Here is a 17,925-nt window from a genome sequence, read left to right as displayed (position 1 = left end):
CATTGTCTTAAGTTTAGATAATATTAATGAATGGCCAGCTACTCACTTGAATGGTTGCATAGGAGTTACTGTTTGAGGTCTACAATGACTACATGCTATAGTCAGTTGGTTATAGTCAGAATATTAGTTTTACTTTTTTCCCCAACTATGATGTGCATTTCCCCTCCCTCCACCTGCAGACTTAGAAGTCCTCTTCCAATTGTTCATAAATATTATCAGGCCGGAGATTTAATCATTGCTGCTATTACTCATCAGATTTTTTTTGTTTCAAATGAGATCACTTTTCAAAGTGTTCCTTATTCTGAAGTCTTTGATCAGTATATGTAAGTATCCAACTTCTTCTCCACCTCCTCATACCATCTTTCCCCACTTTGCCATCTAAAAGCTGTATTTTCTTTCTCTTTTATGCTTAAAGTTATTCATTGCTTAACAGTTCATATGACCTGTTCCAGTGACCTTATTCAGTCCTTTTGTCTCTCAGCTCTTGCACCATTTTTGTTGCCCATTTCTGGACTCCCCTCAATCTAATGAATACATTTTCTTAAGTGAGGTCTCCAGAAGTGAACAAAGTATTTCAAATGGGTGGCTAACTAAATGCTACCTTAGCTCAAAGTTAAGTAGCCACAGCTAGGTCCTACTTGATACAATCTAGGGCTATTTGTTAGTGACCAGATTGCAGATATTCAGAACAAATCATAAGCACTAATTTATATAATTTTGTACGTATAATTTATATGTATCCATTAAAACACTGTCCACTGTCCAACATTTCTGAAAGAGAAATATATTGATGTCATTTCTAACTCTCGCTGAAGGTTCATTACTCATAATTACCAGCACACTTTGGCTCTGGCATTTGCTGTAAAGGAGATCAATGAACATTCTTGGATTTTGTCCAATGTTAGCCTTGGTTTCCATATTGCTACTCATTATACTGGGGGAATTACAACTTATCAATTAGCAATGGAATTTCTATCTACAAAGGATAAATTTATACCCAACTACAAATGCAATGACCAGACCAACACAGTAGCTGTCATTGGAGGACCCCTGATTAACACCTGTCTCAACATGGCAATCACTCTACAAAACTACAAATTTCCCCAGGTGAGACAAAAATTGGAACAATATGAGAGGTTCACCAACTATTTATTATATTCAAAAGGTGGGTCACTGAAATGAAAATATGAGCAAAACCATGAATAAGAACATCTTGAAAGGCCTACCTCTTTTTGTATTGTTAGCAACATTGCAGAAGTTATGTAAAACTAATTTTTAGGCATCTTATTTTTGTATCCCACCCAAACTTTCTTAACCTTAATTGGGTTAAGAGAACACACATGCATTGTTTTTTTCTTTTATTTTGGATGAGACAATTTATTTCTATGTTCTTCTGACTTTCTCCATTTAGATTTTTTATGGATCACCTCCATTGATGAATACTGAAACAGCAATGTTTGTCAAATGGATGTTCCCAGATGAAACCCATCAATTTAAAGCACTACTGCGTTTATTGTTGCATTTTGGATGGACCTGGGTTGGGTTAGTTTCTCTGTTTGAGGAAGATAGGGACAGGTTCATTCAAAAGAGACTTCCCATGTTTTCAGAGAGAGGAATCTGCTTTGACTTTTTAATATGTCTTCCCCAAATGATTTATGGTAATGCAGCTGCTGAGTGGATGGAAAATGCAGAAGAAATATTCAAAGTGATTATGGAGAGTACAGTCACTGCAGTCATTGTAAGTGCTGAAATTACAGGCATGGTTATTTTGAGACTAATGGTCAATTTTTTCAGTTATGATAATATTCCAAAAGAGAGACAGGCCAAAGTTTGGATCATGACAACCCAGATGGAATTTACCTCCATTCTGATGCAAAGACAGTTCCACATTGATTTTCTTCAAGGTGCCCTTTCCTTTGCAATTCACTCAACGCAGCTGACAGGATTCCAACAATTTATGCAGAAGAGAAACCCAAACGTTGACAAAGAAGATGGCTTCATTAGGGATTTCTGGAAAGATGCATTTGAATGTTCCTTCTCCAGTGATATTGCAGATGAGAACGCTGAAAGGATCTGCACTGGAGAAGAGAAGCTGGAGACTCTTCCTAATTCTGTCTTTGACACCACCATGAATGGTCATAGTTACAGTCTCTACAATGCAGTCTATGTTGTGGCACATGCTCTGAAGGCCATGTGCTCTTCCAAACTCAAAGGGGGACGAAAAATGAATGAGAGGAGATGGAAGCTCTTCCTCCGATCACCTTGGCAAGTAATGTTGGCTAATACAAAATTTGGGGAAATCATAAAGTACCAGAATAGGAGACCAGTTTGTTATTGTTGTTGTTTTAATTTTGTTGTTTCAACAGTTAGAACACTTTATAGATAGTTATATAGAAGTAGCTAATATTTTCATTAAAAATAAAATAAAATAAAGTAAAGTAAATGTAATGCTTAAATATGGAGACAGTTAGAAATATGTAATATGTAACTAGTAAATATTAATATTATTATCAATAATAATAGAAAATACTTCGAGTGAATAGCAATCCATCAAAGAGTCATATGAAGAAAATGTCGATTTGTTAATTAACACCTCAAATAATTCTGTCTTGCCTACACTTTATGGCAGAAAACCAAATCCACAATTTCTGAAAAGGTTAGTAAAGCAAAGTGGTCCTCCCCTTTCTGGATTTTGTATAGGAATTCTCATCTGATAGTTTTTCACCTGAGAGTACAATCAACATTGAGTCTTTATTGATTAGCCCTTGGGTGATATAAAAGTGCAAAGTTCCAGAAACAACTTACTACTAAAATTTGATAAAATTTTAGTAATAAATTTAACAAAATTTAATTTGTTAAAATGGAATTGGAATAAAATCTGATTTAAAATGGAATTGGAATAAAATACAGTCTAAAATGAAATTGGAATAGAATACAATAATTTAAGATATATTTACCATATGATAATATTTCAGTGTCATCCCTGCAATCTAGCCCAATTACTCCCACATATGCAGATTTCAACCCAATCATTTTGTTTAAGTCATGTGCTGTGTTAAACGTTATTTTAGATTTCTGGCTGTACATGAGGTAAATTGTTTTTATATGGAGATCCCAATGGGTTAAACCCTTGGTATATAGACGAAAGTATCTCTGAGTAGAAAATGTGTTTGATAAAAATATATTTCTTTTTCAGTTTAAAATAGTATGGACTGGAGCAAAATAGAACAGCTTTTGTTTTATTAAGTCTAACCCAAATATGAAAAAATAAATTGACATATTTCCATTCCCTTCAAAGATTCCCGTGTCGTCTTCTTTTTCTTTCATTTTTCTTCTTTAGCTCCACCATTTCTTGCAACAAGTCTCCTTTAACAACAGTGCTGGGATACAGGTTTCTTTCGGCCCCAATGGGGAATTAGAAACGGGACTTGATGTTTTCAATTGGGTCACATTTGCAAACAAGTCCTTTCTGAAAGTCCAAATTGGAAAGATCGACCCCATGGCTTCCCCAGACAAGCTCCTCACCATTTCTGACAAGGAAACCGTTTGGCCACTCATATTTAACCAGGTGTGTCTCATTTTTTCCTTTTCCTGAATTTATTAGCTACAGATTGATGGAGTAAATGATTAAGCAATCATAATCATAGCAACCCTTGAAGCAAGCAGTTATTTAGCAGTCTGTATGTTATTCATTAGAGGTAGTTCTCGATTTACAACAGTTCATTTAGTGAAGGTTTGCAATTATAATAACACTGAATAAATTGATGTAAAACGGGTTTTCACACTTACAACCATTTCAGCTCCCGCATGGTCATGTGATCAAAATTCAGATGCTTGGAAACTGACTGGTATTTATGACAGTTGCAGTGTCCTAGAGTCATGTGATCAGCTTTTGCGAGTCATTGGGGAAGCCAGATTCACTTCACAACAGTGTTACTAACTTAACAACTGCAGAGATTCACTTAATAACGGTCATAAAATGGAGCAAAACTCAATTAACAATGGTTAACACTGAATGAACCTGGCGGAGGCCATCTTTATGGCTTCGGGTTGCCATTGGATAGGAGGGGGAGCAAAGAATTTCGGTTTTTTAGGAATCTACCTGTCTTGGAATTCTGCTCTCTATGGGTACATTACTTGGAACACTAACATTCTTACTTAATAATATAAATTTTGGGTTCAATTGTGGTCATTATTCGAGGACTATGCTGCCTTCCTCTAGGTCACTTGTAATTGTAAAAACAAGATAAAACTATCTTAGTACACAGGATTTATTTCTTATTGCATTTGTAAGTAATTTAGAGATATATATACTGTACTTTACAATGAACACAAATGTATTAAAATAGAATGGTTGTTTTTTTAAAGGTATACATAAATTTCATGATTTCAACATTTTAGAATTAAATTTTTAATAACCTCCTTGGTGGATGAAAAAGTTGGAACTTCCAAAAATGTTGAAATTAAATTCTTTGATTAGAGAAAATACAATATTCAGATTTATACATATTTTTTGCATGACAAAAGAAAAAAAATGCAGTTATGAGGGTAGTTTCAATGATTAGAAAAAAATGGATAATCCTAGATTAAGAGAAAACTTATTACTAATTCTTGTACTGTTGAAAAAAATAAATTGGGAGATATGTTTTTTCTATTTTTTAATAAAAGTTTTCCACTCTTACTTTTCCCCACTTTCATTCTTATTATTCTGTATTAGTTTGTTAGTTTCTAATTTCCATTTAATGCTTTGTTTGCAAAAAGCACCCAAACGAAATATGGATTTATTGCTGGAGATACCAGAGGTGCTTTTTCAAGAGGAAACTGGACTTACTTTTTCTTGAAGACATTTCATTTCTTATCCAAGGAGATTCTTCAGCTCTGATAGGATAGTGGGGAATGGAAGGATTTATATTCTTTGCAGACAGGCAGGACACTTTACTGGACACTTAGTCCTTCTAGATACTTAACTAATTATGCTAATCCAAGTGCAGTAATACTGTTCCATACAATCAAGAATTTTAATGGCTTTCTTTGAATAATTGAAATAATTTTGATACACACACACAAACACACAAACACACACACACACACACACACACACATCAAGGTTATATCAATTATTCAAAGAAGCCATTAAAATTCTTGATTGTATGGAACAGTATTACTGCGCGCGCACACACACAAACACGCACACACACAAATATATATTCTAATATATGATTCAAAAACAAATAATTTCTGCTGATGATTCTGTCTCTCAGTCTCTCTTTCTCAATCCAATCCAATCAGATTTATCTATTATTTCATCATGTAATCATAATGTAGCAGTATTTCGAGTAAGGTACAAAATTCATTTAAGAAGAAGATGCATATTTTCCCACAAAATATAAATTAAAAACTAATCAGTGAGCGAAGGAATATAGTTATTTGATTTGACTTGATATGAAAAAAATAATAATCTATGTCTCTAAGTATAGAGATATAGAGAGTTAAAGATTTTTCCATATTGCCTTAAACTGATCTTTAGAATATAATTATTGGGAATGATCAATCGATTAATGTAATAGGTATGAAATAAGAAGCAGTTGAACATTCAGTAGTGAATTTCTACAAGAAAGAAAAAAGGAAATTGCAACACCAATATTTAGATTATATATGAAGAGTTTGCATATGTGTAATTGATGAAAAAAAACAGTCCTCCAACAATACATTATTTTTGTGAATTCTGGTTTTATTTATGAGCAGACATTACCTCTTTCCATTTGTAACAAGAAGTGTCCTCTTGGCCGTAGCAAGATAAAAATGGAAGGAAAATTATCCTGCTGCTATGACTGTAAAATATGTCCAGAAGGGAAAATAGCTGATCAATTGGGTAAGTAAAGAATTGTATTACATTTATCAATTATATCATAAATATAAATGGGAGTTTATTTTTTAATAAATAAATATTTTATTAATATTATGGTGATTGAAAATATTGAGCTTCACATCATATTGAAACATTTGATATTTTCTTCAGACTTCAGTGAGTTATTTGGTGATGAAAACCAATTAGTTCATTCTAACTTGGAGCATCTGTAGATTGAATTATTCATTCTCATGTTTTCTTGAAAAATTAAACAGTTTTTTCAGAGACCTTTGCCATTACTTTTTGGAAATTTTATATTGTTAATTAGAATTGAAGATGCCTCAAAACAATGACGTTTCTATGAATGGTTTCTCTTTCAGACTTAGATGACTGTTTCCCATGTCAAGAGGATCAATATCCAAACCAGGATAAAGATAGTTGCCTTCCAAAACGTATAATTTACTTAACTTATCAAGAACCTTTGGGGATTTCTTTGGCAGCGATTGCAGTCTCCTTTTCTGTCATCTCAGCTGCAGTGCTTGGGATATTCATTAAATATCAGGACACACCTATTGTTAAAGCCAATAATAGGAACCTCACTTATAGCCTACTTGTTGCTCTCCTGCTCTCTTTCCTTTGCAGTTTGCTCTTCATTGGGCAACCTGACCGAGTGAAATGTCTTTTGCGACAAACTGCTTTTGGCATCCTCTTCTCTGTAGCCCTTTCTTGTATATTGGGGAAAACAATCATAGTGGTCCTTGCTTTCATGGCCACCAAGCCAGGATCCAAAATGAGAAAATGGGTGGGGAAAAGGCTAGCTATCCCTATTGTCCTATCTTGCTCCCTGACACAATTCTGCATTTGTGTGGTGTGGCTCATAATTTCTGCTCCCTTCCCAGATTCTGACATGCATTCCCTGGCTGACGAAATTGTTCTACAATGTAATGAAGGTTCCACCACAATGTTTTATGCTGTCCTTGGCTTTTTGGGGTTCTTGACTGCTGTCAGTTTCACTGTGGCCTTCCTAGCTAGGAATTTGCCTGACAGCTTTAATGAAGCCAAATTTATCACCTTCAGCATGTTGGTGTTTTGCAGTGTCTGGGTGTCATTTGTTCCCACCTATTTGAGTACCAAGGGAAAATACATGGTGGCTGTGGAGATCTTCTCCATTTTGGCTTCTGCAGCTGGATTACTTCTCTGCATATTTTCCCCCAAATGCTATATCATTCTGCTGAGACCTAATCTGAATAAGAAGGAGCAACTAATGAAAAAATGAAGCTAATTTTAACACCATACTCTTTGAAGAAATCAAATTAGTTGCTTTCAAGATATATCACTTTTTCTCCAATTTGAGGTTTGGCATTTTCCCTTCCGTTGCTACATCAAAAAGATGAGATGTTTGCAAAAGATGGCAAGATAACTCCTTTTCAGTTTCCCTGATAAACTACTCTCATTTGTAATGACTACTACTGTTCTACCTTTGCCTTCTAATTTAATTATGATGTCACTGTTATTTCTATGCCTTGGATGACATCTAATTCTGCCTATGGAGATTAATGTATAAAGCCAGCATTGATTAAGACTGATGCAGAAGGCAATAATAGTAAACATACAATTCATGTTTTCATTCACCTGAGGATGTTTAATTGTTTGCATTAAAATTTGCAATACTTTACATCTCCTAAATCGCTCCTATTCTGGTGAATGGATACCTGTAGAATTTTGGACAGTTTATTTGCTTTTGGATATAATGCATTTTGGATTCATTGTCTACTTCTGGCAAAGTCCTGGTGTAATTGAGATTCCAGGAACAAGATGGCATGGACATTAATTATAGGCAGCCTATTAAGACAGTGACCAGAATTGCATATTTAAAGGAAATAACAAAGAAATACAACTACAGATAAGTATGTGCAAAGGGAATCTTAGCAAACTGCAGGCAAATAGAGGGGAAAGACTTTTACAGAAGATATTCCTCAGGAAAGGGAAGGCTGGGCATAAGAAAAAAAGATTCAGAATATGTTTTCCTCAGTTTTTCTAGACATAAGTTGCTCTTTAAAATGTTTTGACAGATTTTTAAGGTTTTTCCCCATTTATTTCACCAAAAATAAAGGCCAGTCCAATAAACCAAGGCATTCCTATTTTTCAACATGCCAATTTTGAAAGCTTGACAGAATGCAATAGTACGACCATATATGTCATCATCTTCTGTGCTTCTCCAGAGAAGAAGAACTTTTCTCAACGCAATGTCAGAATCCAACACTTGAAAAAATTCAAGACACTTTTTAAAAATATTTATTTGTTGAGGTCTAATATTTATCTACTCTCACCATGATCCACATTTGAGACTTATCATTATGGATCAAATAATTTTAAATTGCAGAAAGAGACATGAAAAATTCTTAAACATATCCAAGAACCATTTCATATAGTTGTCAGATAGTATTACATGAGGAAATCGCATCCCAACCTCAAAGGTCTACAGGAACAGCCAAGAATTCCAAAAGGGTTGGGGGCAAAAAATATCCAGGTAACGCTGCTCCATACATGGAAGAAAACATTTAGAAAGACCTATTTTTCAGCCTCTGTTTTGCTGCTTGCTTTTCGGCTGGGGAGCGGGGCATGGTAATTGGGTGCGGGAAGTATTTTGTGCAGGAGAGACTGTAATAAGGGAGTTGTTTTCACCATCTACTGCGCATGTGGCAGAGAGAGGGGTTGCCACCAAGGCCAACTGTCCGGCATTCCAACCTGATGAGGATTTTTGAACATATCTCCCACATGACACCTGTAGGGTTTTGGATTGGATTATGGGATTGGGTTACCAAGGGGAGGGCATTGGGTCACATATTGATATCTATGATTACGTGCGCTTTTGCCTCAGATCTTTCTTTGCCCAGCTACTATCTACTCATGACCAGTAAAAGTACTCTTAATTCTGCAAAATGGAATTGAGTGGTTTCTTTCTTGGTTCCTGAGCGAAGTAGCCCTGACACTATTCTTCAATCCTGACTCATGGCATTTCCTAAGAGAAGGTGCACACAAGAAGCATATTGTTCCAGATCTCATAGGCAAGGCAGACATAATGAGAAAAAGGGCATCCATAGTTGCCCTATTCTGCACCCTGTTTAGCTTGAACTGCAACCAGTGTAATTAGACATAATCCATGTAGCTCTTGAAGTCCTTCTATTATATAAATTAAAAACAAGAGATTGTTTAGCAATTCTGTATTTTTGTATTCATTATTTCTTCTCTTTCTACCCCTAATCCTACATGGACAATGATATCTTATTAAGTAGATTACTATTGTGCTCAATCTTTCTTTTGCTAACTTCTCTCCTCCCAGCAAATTTAGTTCCATTCTATTCAGATTTTCCAGATGTATGGGTACTACCCAATCCCTTTAAGGGAATAAGGAAGGGAAAGGAGATGAGGAAAGAAGAAAGTAGAGAAGAGAGGAAGGGATAGAAAAGAAGAGAGGAGAGGAGAGGAGAGGAAGAGAAGCGAAGGAAGACAGAGAGTAGGAGAGGAAGATGGAAGGGAGAAGGAGAGAAAGAGAGAAGAAGAGAGGATAGGAAGTGGAAGAGGAAGAGAGGAGGAGGGGAGAGGTAAGGGAAGCAGGAAGGGAAAGGAAAGGAGGAAGTAAGTAAGTAGAGAAGGGAGGGAGGGAGAAAAGAAAGGAGTAGTATATGGTGTCAAAACAGGCGAGGGATGGTAAACAAAGCAACCCAAATGGAATATTATAATTTTATAAATGGAATGACAAATATATAAGAACCATGAATGTAAAAAAAAGAATAATAACTATGTAAATTTATACCTCTAATTGTATATAGGGAACAAAAAATAAAAAAAATATTTAAATAAAAAAATGGTTCCATTCTATTCAGATTTCCCAGACTTATGGGTACTACCCAATCCCTTTACAAAAATTGTTTTTCAAAATTGGGTTGACATTCTCTTGATTGCTGCAGAATCTTGAAAAGCAGAGGTAGCAGAAAGAACATTCTGAAAATGCCCATCTGTTAGTTGGGGAAGAATGAATCCACGATAACAGGGTCAGGCCCCATTCCAAAGCTCCATTTCCAATTGACTCTATCTTCTACATTCCAGGTTAACGTATTTCTACCATTTCCCCCCGAAAATAAGACAGGGTGCTATTTTCTTTTGACCACTGAAATAAGCATTTGGCCTCGGGGAGGTCTTATTAGTTTTGAGGTGCAGGAGGCGGCAAGCATGGTCACCTCATGGCTTCTGCTTGTTATTTCTCACTGGACCTGCCACTCATCTTGTGGCGGTCATTAGCATGACAGAAGGGGCGCGGTGGCTAGGGTTGCAGGAGCAGCCATTAGGTAAGGGCCTGTGGGGTGCACGGGGCATGTCCCCCCTCCATTTCCCCCTCCAGCTCATCTCACCTTGTATTGTTTCCATGGCAGTAACCAGAGGAAATGGTGGGGACTGTCTGCTCAAGCATTTCAATATTTTTGGGGAGGGCTTAATATCTGGGGAGGTCTTATTTTTTGGAGAAATAGGGTAGAAGTGGAATATTATAATATTCAAGGAAGACTCTGTGTGTGTGTGCATGTGTGTGTTTTTGTGTTTATATTTCACTCATTTTCACTTCCCATCTCCCTTAGAGAGGTGATTTAGTGGTATACAATTTAATCAATTGAATTAAGCATTAAAGTGTAGAATAAATTAAGTTTTGTTTTTTAAAGAAAAGTATTAAGTGTTTAAAAAAGAATTATGTATGAAGCAAAATTGGTGGGCAAAACAACCTCAAGTGGTGTGTTTCTATCCTCCCCCCCCACCAATACCAGTGGTGTTTTCATTTGTTTTCTTCTCTGCATATGAAGTCTTCCTCTCCTAGTTTTTTCCCCAAAGGTTCCTAACCTGCAGCGATGACTGTTGCAATACGATAAAAATGTTTCCTTCTGATATTTTTCAAAGTACTGCTGCAAAGAATAATACTGATTACTGATTAAAGGTAGTTATTGTCCCTTCTTCTCCAAATCTTAAGGGAATTCCAGGCAGGCACTGTAAAAATGATCACTCCGGATTAAGACATTGCATTCTATCAATATTTGCTTAGAAATACAGAAGCACATGAAGGTAGGATTAGCGTTCCATCTTTTTAAACTTTCAATAAAATTCATTGTCTTAAGTTTAGATAATATTAATAAATGGCCAGCTACTCACTTGAATGGTTGCATAGGAGTTACTGTTTGAGGTCTACAATGACTACATGTTATAGTCAGTTGGTTATAGTCAGAATATTAGTTTTACTTTTTTCCCCAACTATGATGTGCATTTCCCCTCCCTCCACCTGCAGACTTAGAAGTCCTCTTCCAATTGTTCATAAATATTATCAGGCCGGAGATTTAATCATTGCTGCTATTACTCATCAGATTATCTTTCTTACAAATGAGATCACTTTTCAAAGTGTTCCTTATTCTGAAGTCTTTGATCAGTATATGTAAGTATCCAACTTCTTCTCCACCTCCTCATACCATCTTTCCCCACTTTGCCATCTAAAAGCTGTATTTTCTTTCTCTTTTATGCTTAAAGTTATTGGTTGCTTGTCAGTTGGTATGACCTGTTCCAGTGACCTTATTTAGTCCTTTTGTCTCTCAGCTCTTGCACCATTTCTGTTGCCCATTTCTGGACTCCCCTCAATCTAATGAATACATTTTCTTAAGTGAGGTCTCCAGAAGTGAACAAAATATTTCAAATGGGGATCTAACTAAACGCTACCTTAGCTCAATGATAAGTAGCCACAATAAGGTCAGTGTTTCCAACCTGATACAATCTAGGGCTGTTTGTTAGTGACCAGATTGCAGGTATTCAGAACAAACCATAAGCACTAATTTATATCTTTATGGATGTATAATTTATATGTATCAATTAAAACAGCTGTCCAATTCTGAAAGAGAAGCATATTGACATAGTTTTTAAATTTACTGAAGGTTCGTTACTCATAATTACCAACACATTTTGGCTCTGGCATTTGCTGTAAAGGAGATCAATGAACATTCTGGGATCTTACCCAACGTTAGCCTTGGTTTCCATATTGCTACTCAATATCCTGTGGATATTTCAACTTATCAATTAGCAATGGAATTTCTTTCTACAAAGGATAAATTTATACCCAACTACAAATATAATGACCAGACCAACACAGTAACTGTCATTGGAGGACCCCTGATTAACACCTGTCTCAACATGGCAATCTCTCTGTGCAACTACAAATTTCCCCAGGTGAGTAAAAAAATGGATCAATATGAGAGGCTGCCCAACTATTTATTATATTCAAAAGGTGGGTCACCGAAATGAAAATTTGAGCAAAACCATGAATAAAGAACATCTTGAAAGGCCTTTCCCTTTTTCCTTTGTTAGCAACATTGCAGAAGTCATGTAAAACTAATTTTTAGGCATCTTATTTTTGTATCCCACCCAAACTTTCTTAACCTTAATTGGGTTAAGAAAATACACATGCATTGTTTTTTCTTTTATTTTGGATGAGACCCTTATGTTCTTCTGACTTTCTCCATTTAGATTTTTTATGGATCACCTCCATTGATGAATACTGAAACAGCAATGTTTGTCAAATGGATGTTCCCAGATGAAACCCATCAATTTAAAGCAATATTGAATTTATTGTTGCATTTTGGATGGACCTGGGTTGGGTTAGTTTCTCTGTTTGAGGAAGATAGGGACAGGTTCATTCAAAAGAGACTTCCCATGTTTTCAGAGAGAGGAATCTGCTTTGACTTTTTAATATGTCTTCCCCAAATGGTGTATGGTAATGCAGCTGCTGAGTGGATGGAAAATGCAGAAGAAATATTCAAAGTGATTATGGAGAGTACGGTCACTGCAGTCATTGTAAGCGTTGAAATTACAGGCATGGTTATTTTGAGACTAATGGTCAATTTTTTCAGTTATGATAATATTCCAAAAGAGAGGCAGGCCAAAGTTTGGATCATGACAACCCAGATGGAATTCACATCCTTTCTGATGCAAAGAGAGTTCCACATTGATTTTCTTCATGGTGCTCTTTCCTTTGCAATTCACTCAACGCAGCTGACAGGATTCCAACAATTTATGCAGAAGAAAAACCCAAACTTTGACAAAGAAGATGGCTTCATTAGGGATTTCTGGAAAGATGCATTTGAATGTTCCTTCTCCAGTGATATTGCAGATGAGAACGCTGAATGGATCTGCACTGGAGAAGAGAAGCTGGAGATTCTTCCTAATTCTGTCTTTGACACCACCATGAATGGACATAGTTACAGTCTCTACAATGCAGTCTATGCTGTGGCACATGCTCTGAAGGCCATGCGCTCTTCCAAACTCAAAGGGGGATGAAAAATGAATGAGAGGAGATGGAAGCTCTTCCTCCGATCACCTTGGCAAGTAATGTTGGCTAATACAAAATTTGGGCAAATCTTCAAGTACCAGAATAGGAGACCAGTTTGTTGTTGTTGTTGTTGTTGTTGTTGTTGTTTTAATTTTTTTGTTTCACCAGTTAGAACACTTTATAGAAGGTTATATAGAAGTAGCTGATATTTTCATTAAAAAAAATAATAAAGTAAATGTAATGCTTAATTATGGAGACAGTTAGAACCATGTAATATGGAACTAGTAAATATTAATATCATTATCAATAATAATAGAAAATACTTCAAGTGAGTAGCAAATCCGTCAATGAATCATATGAAGAAGATTTCAAGATTTGTTAATTAACACCTCAGATAATTCTGTTTTGCCTACACTTTATGGCAGAAAACCGAATTCACAATTTCTGAAAAGGTTAGTAAAGCAATGTGATCTTTCAGACCCCCCTTTTCTGGAGTTTTTATTGAAATTCTCATCTGATAGTTTTTCACCTGAGAGTACAATCAACATTGAGACTTTATTGATTAGCCCTTTGGGTGATATCAAAGTGCAAAGTTCCAGAAACAAATTATTACAACCATTTGATAAAAGTAATATAAAATTGCATTTGTTAAAATGGAATTGGAATAAAATCTGATTTAAAATGGAATTTGGAATAAAATACAGTCTAAAATGAAATTGGAATAGAATACAATAATTTAAGATATGGATACAATATGATAACGTTTCAGTGTCATCCCTGCAAACTAGCCCAATTACTCCCACATATGTAGATCTCAACCCAACCATTTTGTTTAAGTAATGTGCTGTGTTTTAACGTTATTTCCATTTCTGGCTGTACATGAGGTAAATTGTTTTTATATGGAGATCCCAATGGGTTAAACGCTTGGTATACGCTCCACCATTTCTTGCAACAAGTCTCCTTTAACAACAGTGCTGGAATACAGGTTTCTTTTAGCCCCAAGGGGGAATTAGAAACGGGACTTGATGTTTTCAATTGGGTCACATTTCCAAACAAGTCCTTTCTGAAAGTCCAAATTGGAAAGATCGACCCCATGGCTCCCCCAGACAAGCTACTCACCATTTCTGACAAGGAAACCATTTGGCCTCTCATATTTAACCAGGTATGTCTCATTTTTTCCTTTTCCTGAATTTATTAGGAATTATTTATGATGGAGTAATGATTAAGCAATCATAATCATAGCAACCCTTGAAGCAAGCAGTTATTTAGCAGTCTGTATGTTATTCATTAGAGGTAGTTCTCGATTTACAACAGTTCATTTGGTGACCGTTTGAAATTATAATGACACTGAAAAAATTGATGTAAAACTGGTTTTCACACTTACAACCATTGCAGCTCCCCCATGTTCATGTGATCAAAATTCAGATGCTTGGAAACTGACTGGTATTTATGACAGTTGCAGTGTGCTAGAGTCATGTGATCACGTTTTGCGAGTCATTGGGGAAGCCAGATTCACTTCACAACAGTGTTACTAACTTAACAACTGCAGAGATTCACTTAATTTGGGTTTTTTAGGAATCTACCTTTCTTGGAATTCTGCTCTCTATGGGTACATTACTTGGAACACTAAAATTCTTATTAATAACATAAATTTTGGGTTCAATTGTGGTCGTAAGTCGAGGACTATGCTGCCTACCTCTAGGTCACTCGTAATTGTAAAAACAAGATAAAACTATCTTAGTACACAGGATTTATTTCTTATTGCATTTGTAAGTAATTTAGAGATCTATATACAGTACTTTAAAATGAACACAAATGTATTAAAAGAGAATGATTTTTTAAAAAAAAGGCATACATAAATTTCATGATTTCAACATTTTAGAATTAACTTTTTAATAACCTCCTGGGTGGATGATAAAGTTGGAACATCCAAAAATGTTCAAATTAAATTCTTTGATTAGAGAAAATACAATATTCAGATTTATACATATTTTTCGTATGACAGAAGGAAAAAAATGCAGTTATGAGGGTAGTTTCAATGATTAGAAAAAAATAGATATTCCTAGAGTAAGACAACACTTATTACTAATTCTTGTACTGTTGAAAAAAATAAATTGGGAGATATGTTTTTTCTATTTTTTAATCAAAGTTTGGCACTCTTACTTTTCCCCACTTTCATTCTTATTATTCTGTATTAGTTTGTTAGTTTCTAATTTCCATTTAATGTTTGTTTGCAAAAAGCACCCAAATGAAATATGGATTTTTTGCTGTAGATACCAGAGGTGCTTTTTCAAGAAGAAACTGGACTTACTTTTTCTTGAAGACGTTTCATTTCTTATCCAAGGAGATTCTTCAGCTCTGACAGGATGGTGGGGAATGGAAGGATTTATATTCTTTGCAGATAGGCAGGACCCTTTGCTGGACTCTTAGTCCTTCTACATACTAATTATGCTAATCCAAGTGCAGTAATACTGTTCCATACAATCAGGAATTTTAATGGCTTTCTTTGAATAATTGAAATAACTTTGATACACACACACACACACACACACACACACACACACACAAACACACACAAACACACACACACACACACACACACACATCAAGGTTGTATCAATTATTCAAAGAAGCCATTAAAATTCTTGATTGTATGGAACAGTATTACTGCGCGCACGCACACACACACACACACACACACGGACACACAAAAATATATATTCTAATATATGATTCAAAAACAAAGAATTTCTCAATCCAATCCAATCAGATTTATCTATTATTTCATCATGCAATCATAGCTGTATTTCGTGTAAGATACAAAATTCATTTAAGAAGAAGATGCATGTTTTTCCACAAAATATAAATTAAAAACTAATCAGTGAGCGAAGGAATATAGTTATTTGATTTGACTTGATATGAAAAAAATAATAATCTATGTCTCTAAGTATAGAGATATAGAGAGTTAAAGATTTTTTTCCATATTGCCTCAAACTGATCTTTAGAATATAATTATTGGGAATGATCAATCGATTAATGTAATAGGTATGAAATAAGAATCATTTGAACATTCAGTAGTGAATTTCTACAAGAAAGAAAAAAGGAAATTGCAATTCCAATATTTAGATTATATATGAAGAGTTTGCATATGTATAATTGATGAAAAAACAGTCCTCCACCAATACATTATTTTTGTGAATTCTGGTGTTATTTACGAGCAGACATTACCTCTTTCCATTTGTAACAAGAAGTGTCCTCTTGGCCATAGCAAGATAAAAATGGAAGGAAAATTATCCTGCTGCTATGACTGTAAAATATGTCCAGAAGGGAAAAGAGCTGATCAATTGGGTAAGTAAAGAATTGTATTAAATTTATCAATTATGTAATAAATATAAATGGGAGTTTATTTTTAATAAATAAGTATTTTATTAATATTATGGTGATTGAATATATTGAGCTCCACATAATATTGAAACATTTGATATTTTCTTCAAACTTCAGTGAGTTATTTGGTGATAAAAACCAGTTAGTTCATTCTAACTTGGAGCATCCGTAGATTGAATTATTCATTCTCATGTTTTCTTGAAAAATTAAACAGTTTTTTCAGAGATCTTTGGCATTACTTTTTGGAAATTTTATATTGTTAATTAGAATAAAAGATGCCTCAAACAATGACATTTCTATGAATGGTTTCTATTTCAGACTTAGATGACTGTTTCCCATGTCCAGAAGATCAATATCCAAACCAGGATAAAGATAGTTGCTTTCCAAAACGTATAATTTACTTAACCTATCAAGAACCTTTGGGGATTTCTTTGGCAGCGATTGCAGTCTCCTTTTCTGTCATCTCAGCTGCAGTGCTTGGGATATTCATTAAATATCAGGACACACCTATTGTTAAAGCCAATAATAGGAACCTTACTTATAGCCTTCTTGCTGCTCTCCTGCTCTCCTTCTTTTGCAGTTTGCTCTTCATTGGGCAACCTGACCAAGTGAAATGTCTTTTGCGACAAACCGCTTTTGGCATCCTCTTCTCTATAGCTCTTTCTTGTATATTGGGGAAAACAATCATAGTGGTCCTTGCTTTCATGGCCACCAAGCCAGGATCCAAAATGAGAAAATGGGTGGGGAAAAGGCTGGCTATCCCTATTGTCCTATCTTGCTCCCTGACACAATTCTGCATTTGTGTGGTGTGGCTCATAATTTCTGCTCCCTTCCCAGATTCTGACATGCATTCCCTGGCAGACGAAATTGTTCTACAATGTATTAAAGGTTCCACCACAATGTTTTATGCTGTCCTTGGCTTTTTGGGGTTCTTGACTGCTGTCAGTTTCACTGTAGCCTTCCTAGCTAGGAATTTGCCTGACAGCTTTAATGAAGCCAAATTTATCACCTTCAGCATGTTGGTGTTTTGCAGTGTCTGGGTGTCATTTGTTCCCACCTATTTGAGTACCAAGGGAAAATACATGGTGGCTGTGGAGATCTTCTCCATTTTGGCTTCTGCAGCTGGATTACTTCTCTGCATATTTTCCCCCAAATGCTATATCATTCTGCTGATACCTAATCTGAATAAGAAGGAGCAACTAATGAAAAAATGAAGCTAATTTTAACACCATACACCTTGAAGAAATCAAATTAGTTGCTTTCAAAATATATGACTTTTTCTCCAATTTGAGGTTTGGCATTTTTCCTTCCGTTGCTACATAAAAAGGATAACATGTTT

At 35.3% G+C, this 17,925-nt stretch overlaps 1 protein-coding gene and 1 pseudogene across 1 annotated transcript; both read left to right on the top strand.

The window, feature by feature from the left end:
- Positions 1-1,933: 1,933 nt before the first annotated feature.
- LOC148046580 (vomeronasal type-2 receptor 26-like) lies at positions 1,934-7,457 on the top strand. The gene is made up of 4 exons (XM_087712061.1): positions 1,934-2,269; positions 3,341-3,568; positions 5,746-5,872; positions 6,229-7,457. The coding sequence occupies exons 1-4, from the start codon at positions 1,958-1,960 to the stop codon at positions 7,122-7,124; spliced, it is 1,563 nt and encodes a 520-aa protein (XP_087568187.1). The 5' UTR covers positions 1,934-1,957; the 3' UTR covers positions 7,125-7,457.
- A 3,691-nt stretch (positions 7,458-11,148) lies between these two features.
- LOC148046579 (vomeronasal type-2 receptor 26-like) lies at positions 11,149-17,800 on the top strand (annotated as a pseudogene).
- The last annotated feature ends 125 nt before the right edge of the window (positions 17,801-17,925 follow it).

Source organism: Thamnophis sirtalis, unplaced genomic scaffold, assembly GCF_051295495.1.
Source record: "Thamnophis sirtalis isolate CommonGarterSnake01/CBP01778 unplaced genomic scaffold, rThaSir2_p1.2 scaffold_4, whole genome shotgun sequence".
Taxonomy (NCBI): Eukaryota; Metazoa; Chordata; class Lepidosauria; order Squamata; family Natricidae; genus Thamnophis; species Thamnophis sirtalis.
Note: the sequence above shows the minus strand (reverse complement) of the source record. Positions and strands in the feature narration are given on the sequence as shown.

Bases quoted from the DNA above. Each gene is read 5' to 3' on its own strand.
- LOC148046580 (XM_087712061.1), top strand. From the start codon at position 1,958: ATGCAGAAGAGAAACCCAAACGTTGACAAAGAAGATGGCTTCATTAGG. The intron at 3,569-5,745 runs GTGTGTCTCATT...ATTTATGAGCAG, and splicing joins GGCCACTCATATTTAACCAG to ACATTACCTCTTTCCATTTG. The intron at 5,873-6,228 runs GTAAGTAAAGAA...TTTCTCTTTCAG, and splicing joins GAAAATAGCTGATCAATTGG to ACTTAGATGACTGTTTCCCA.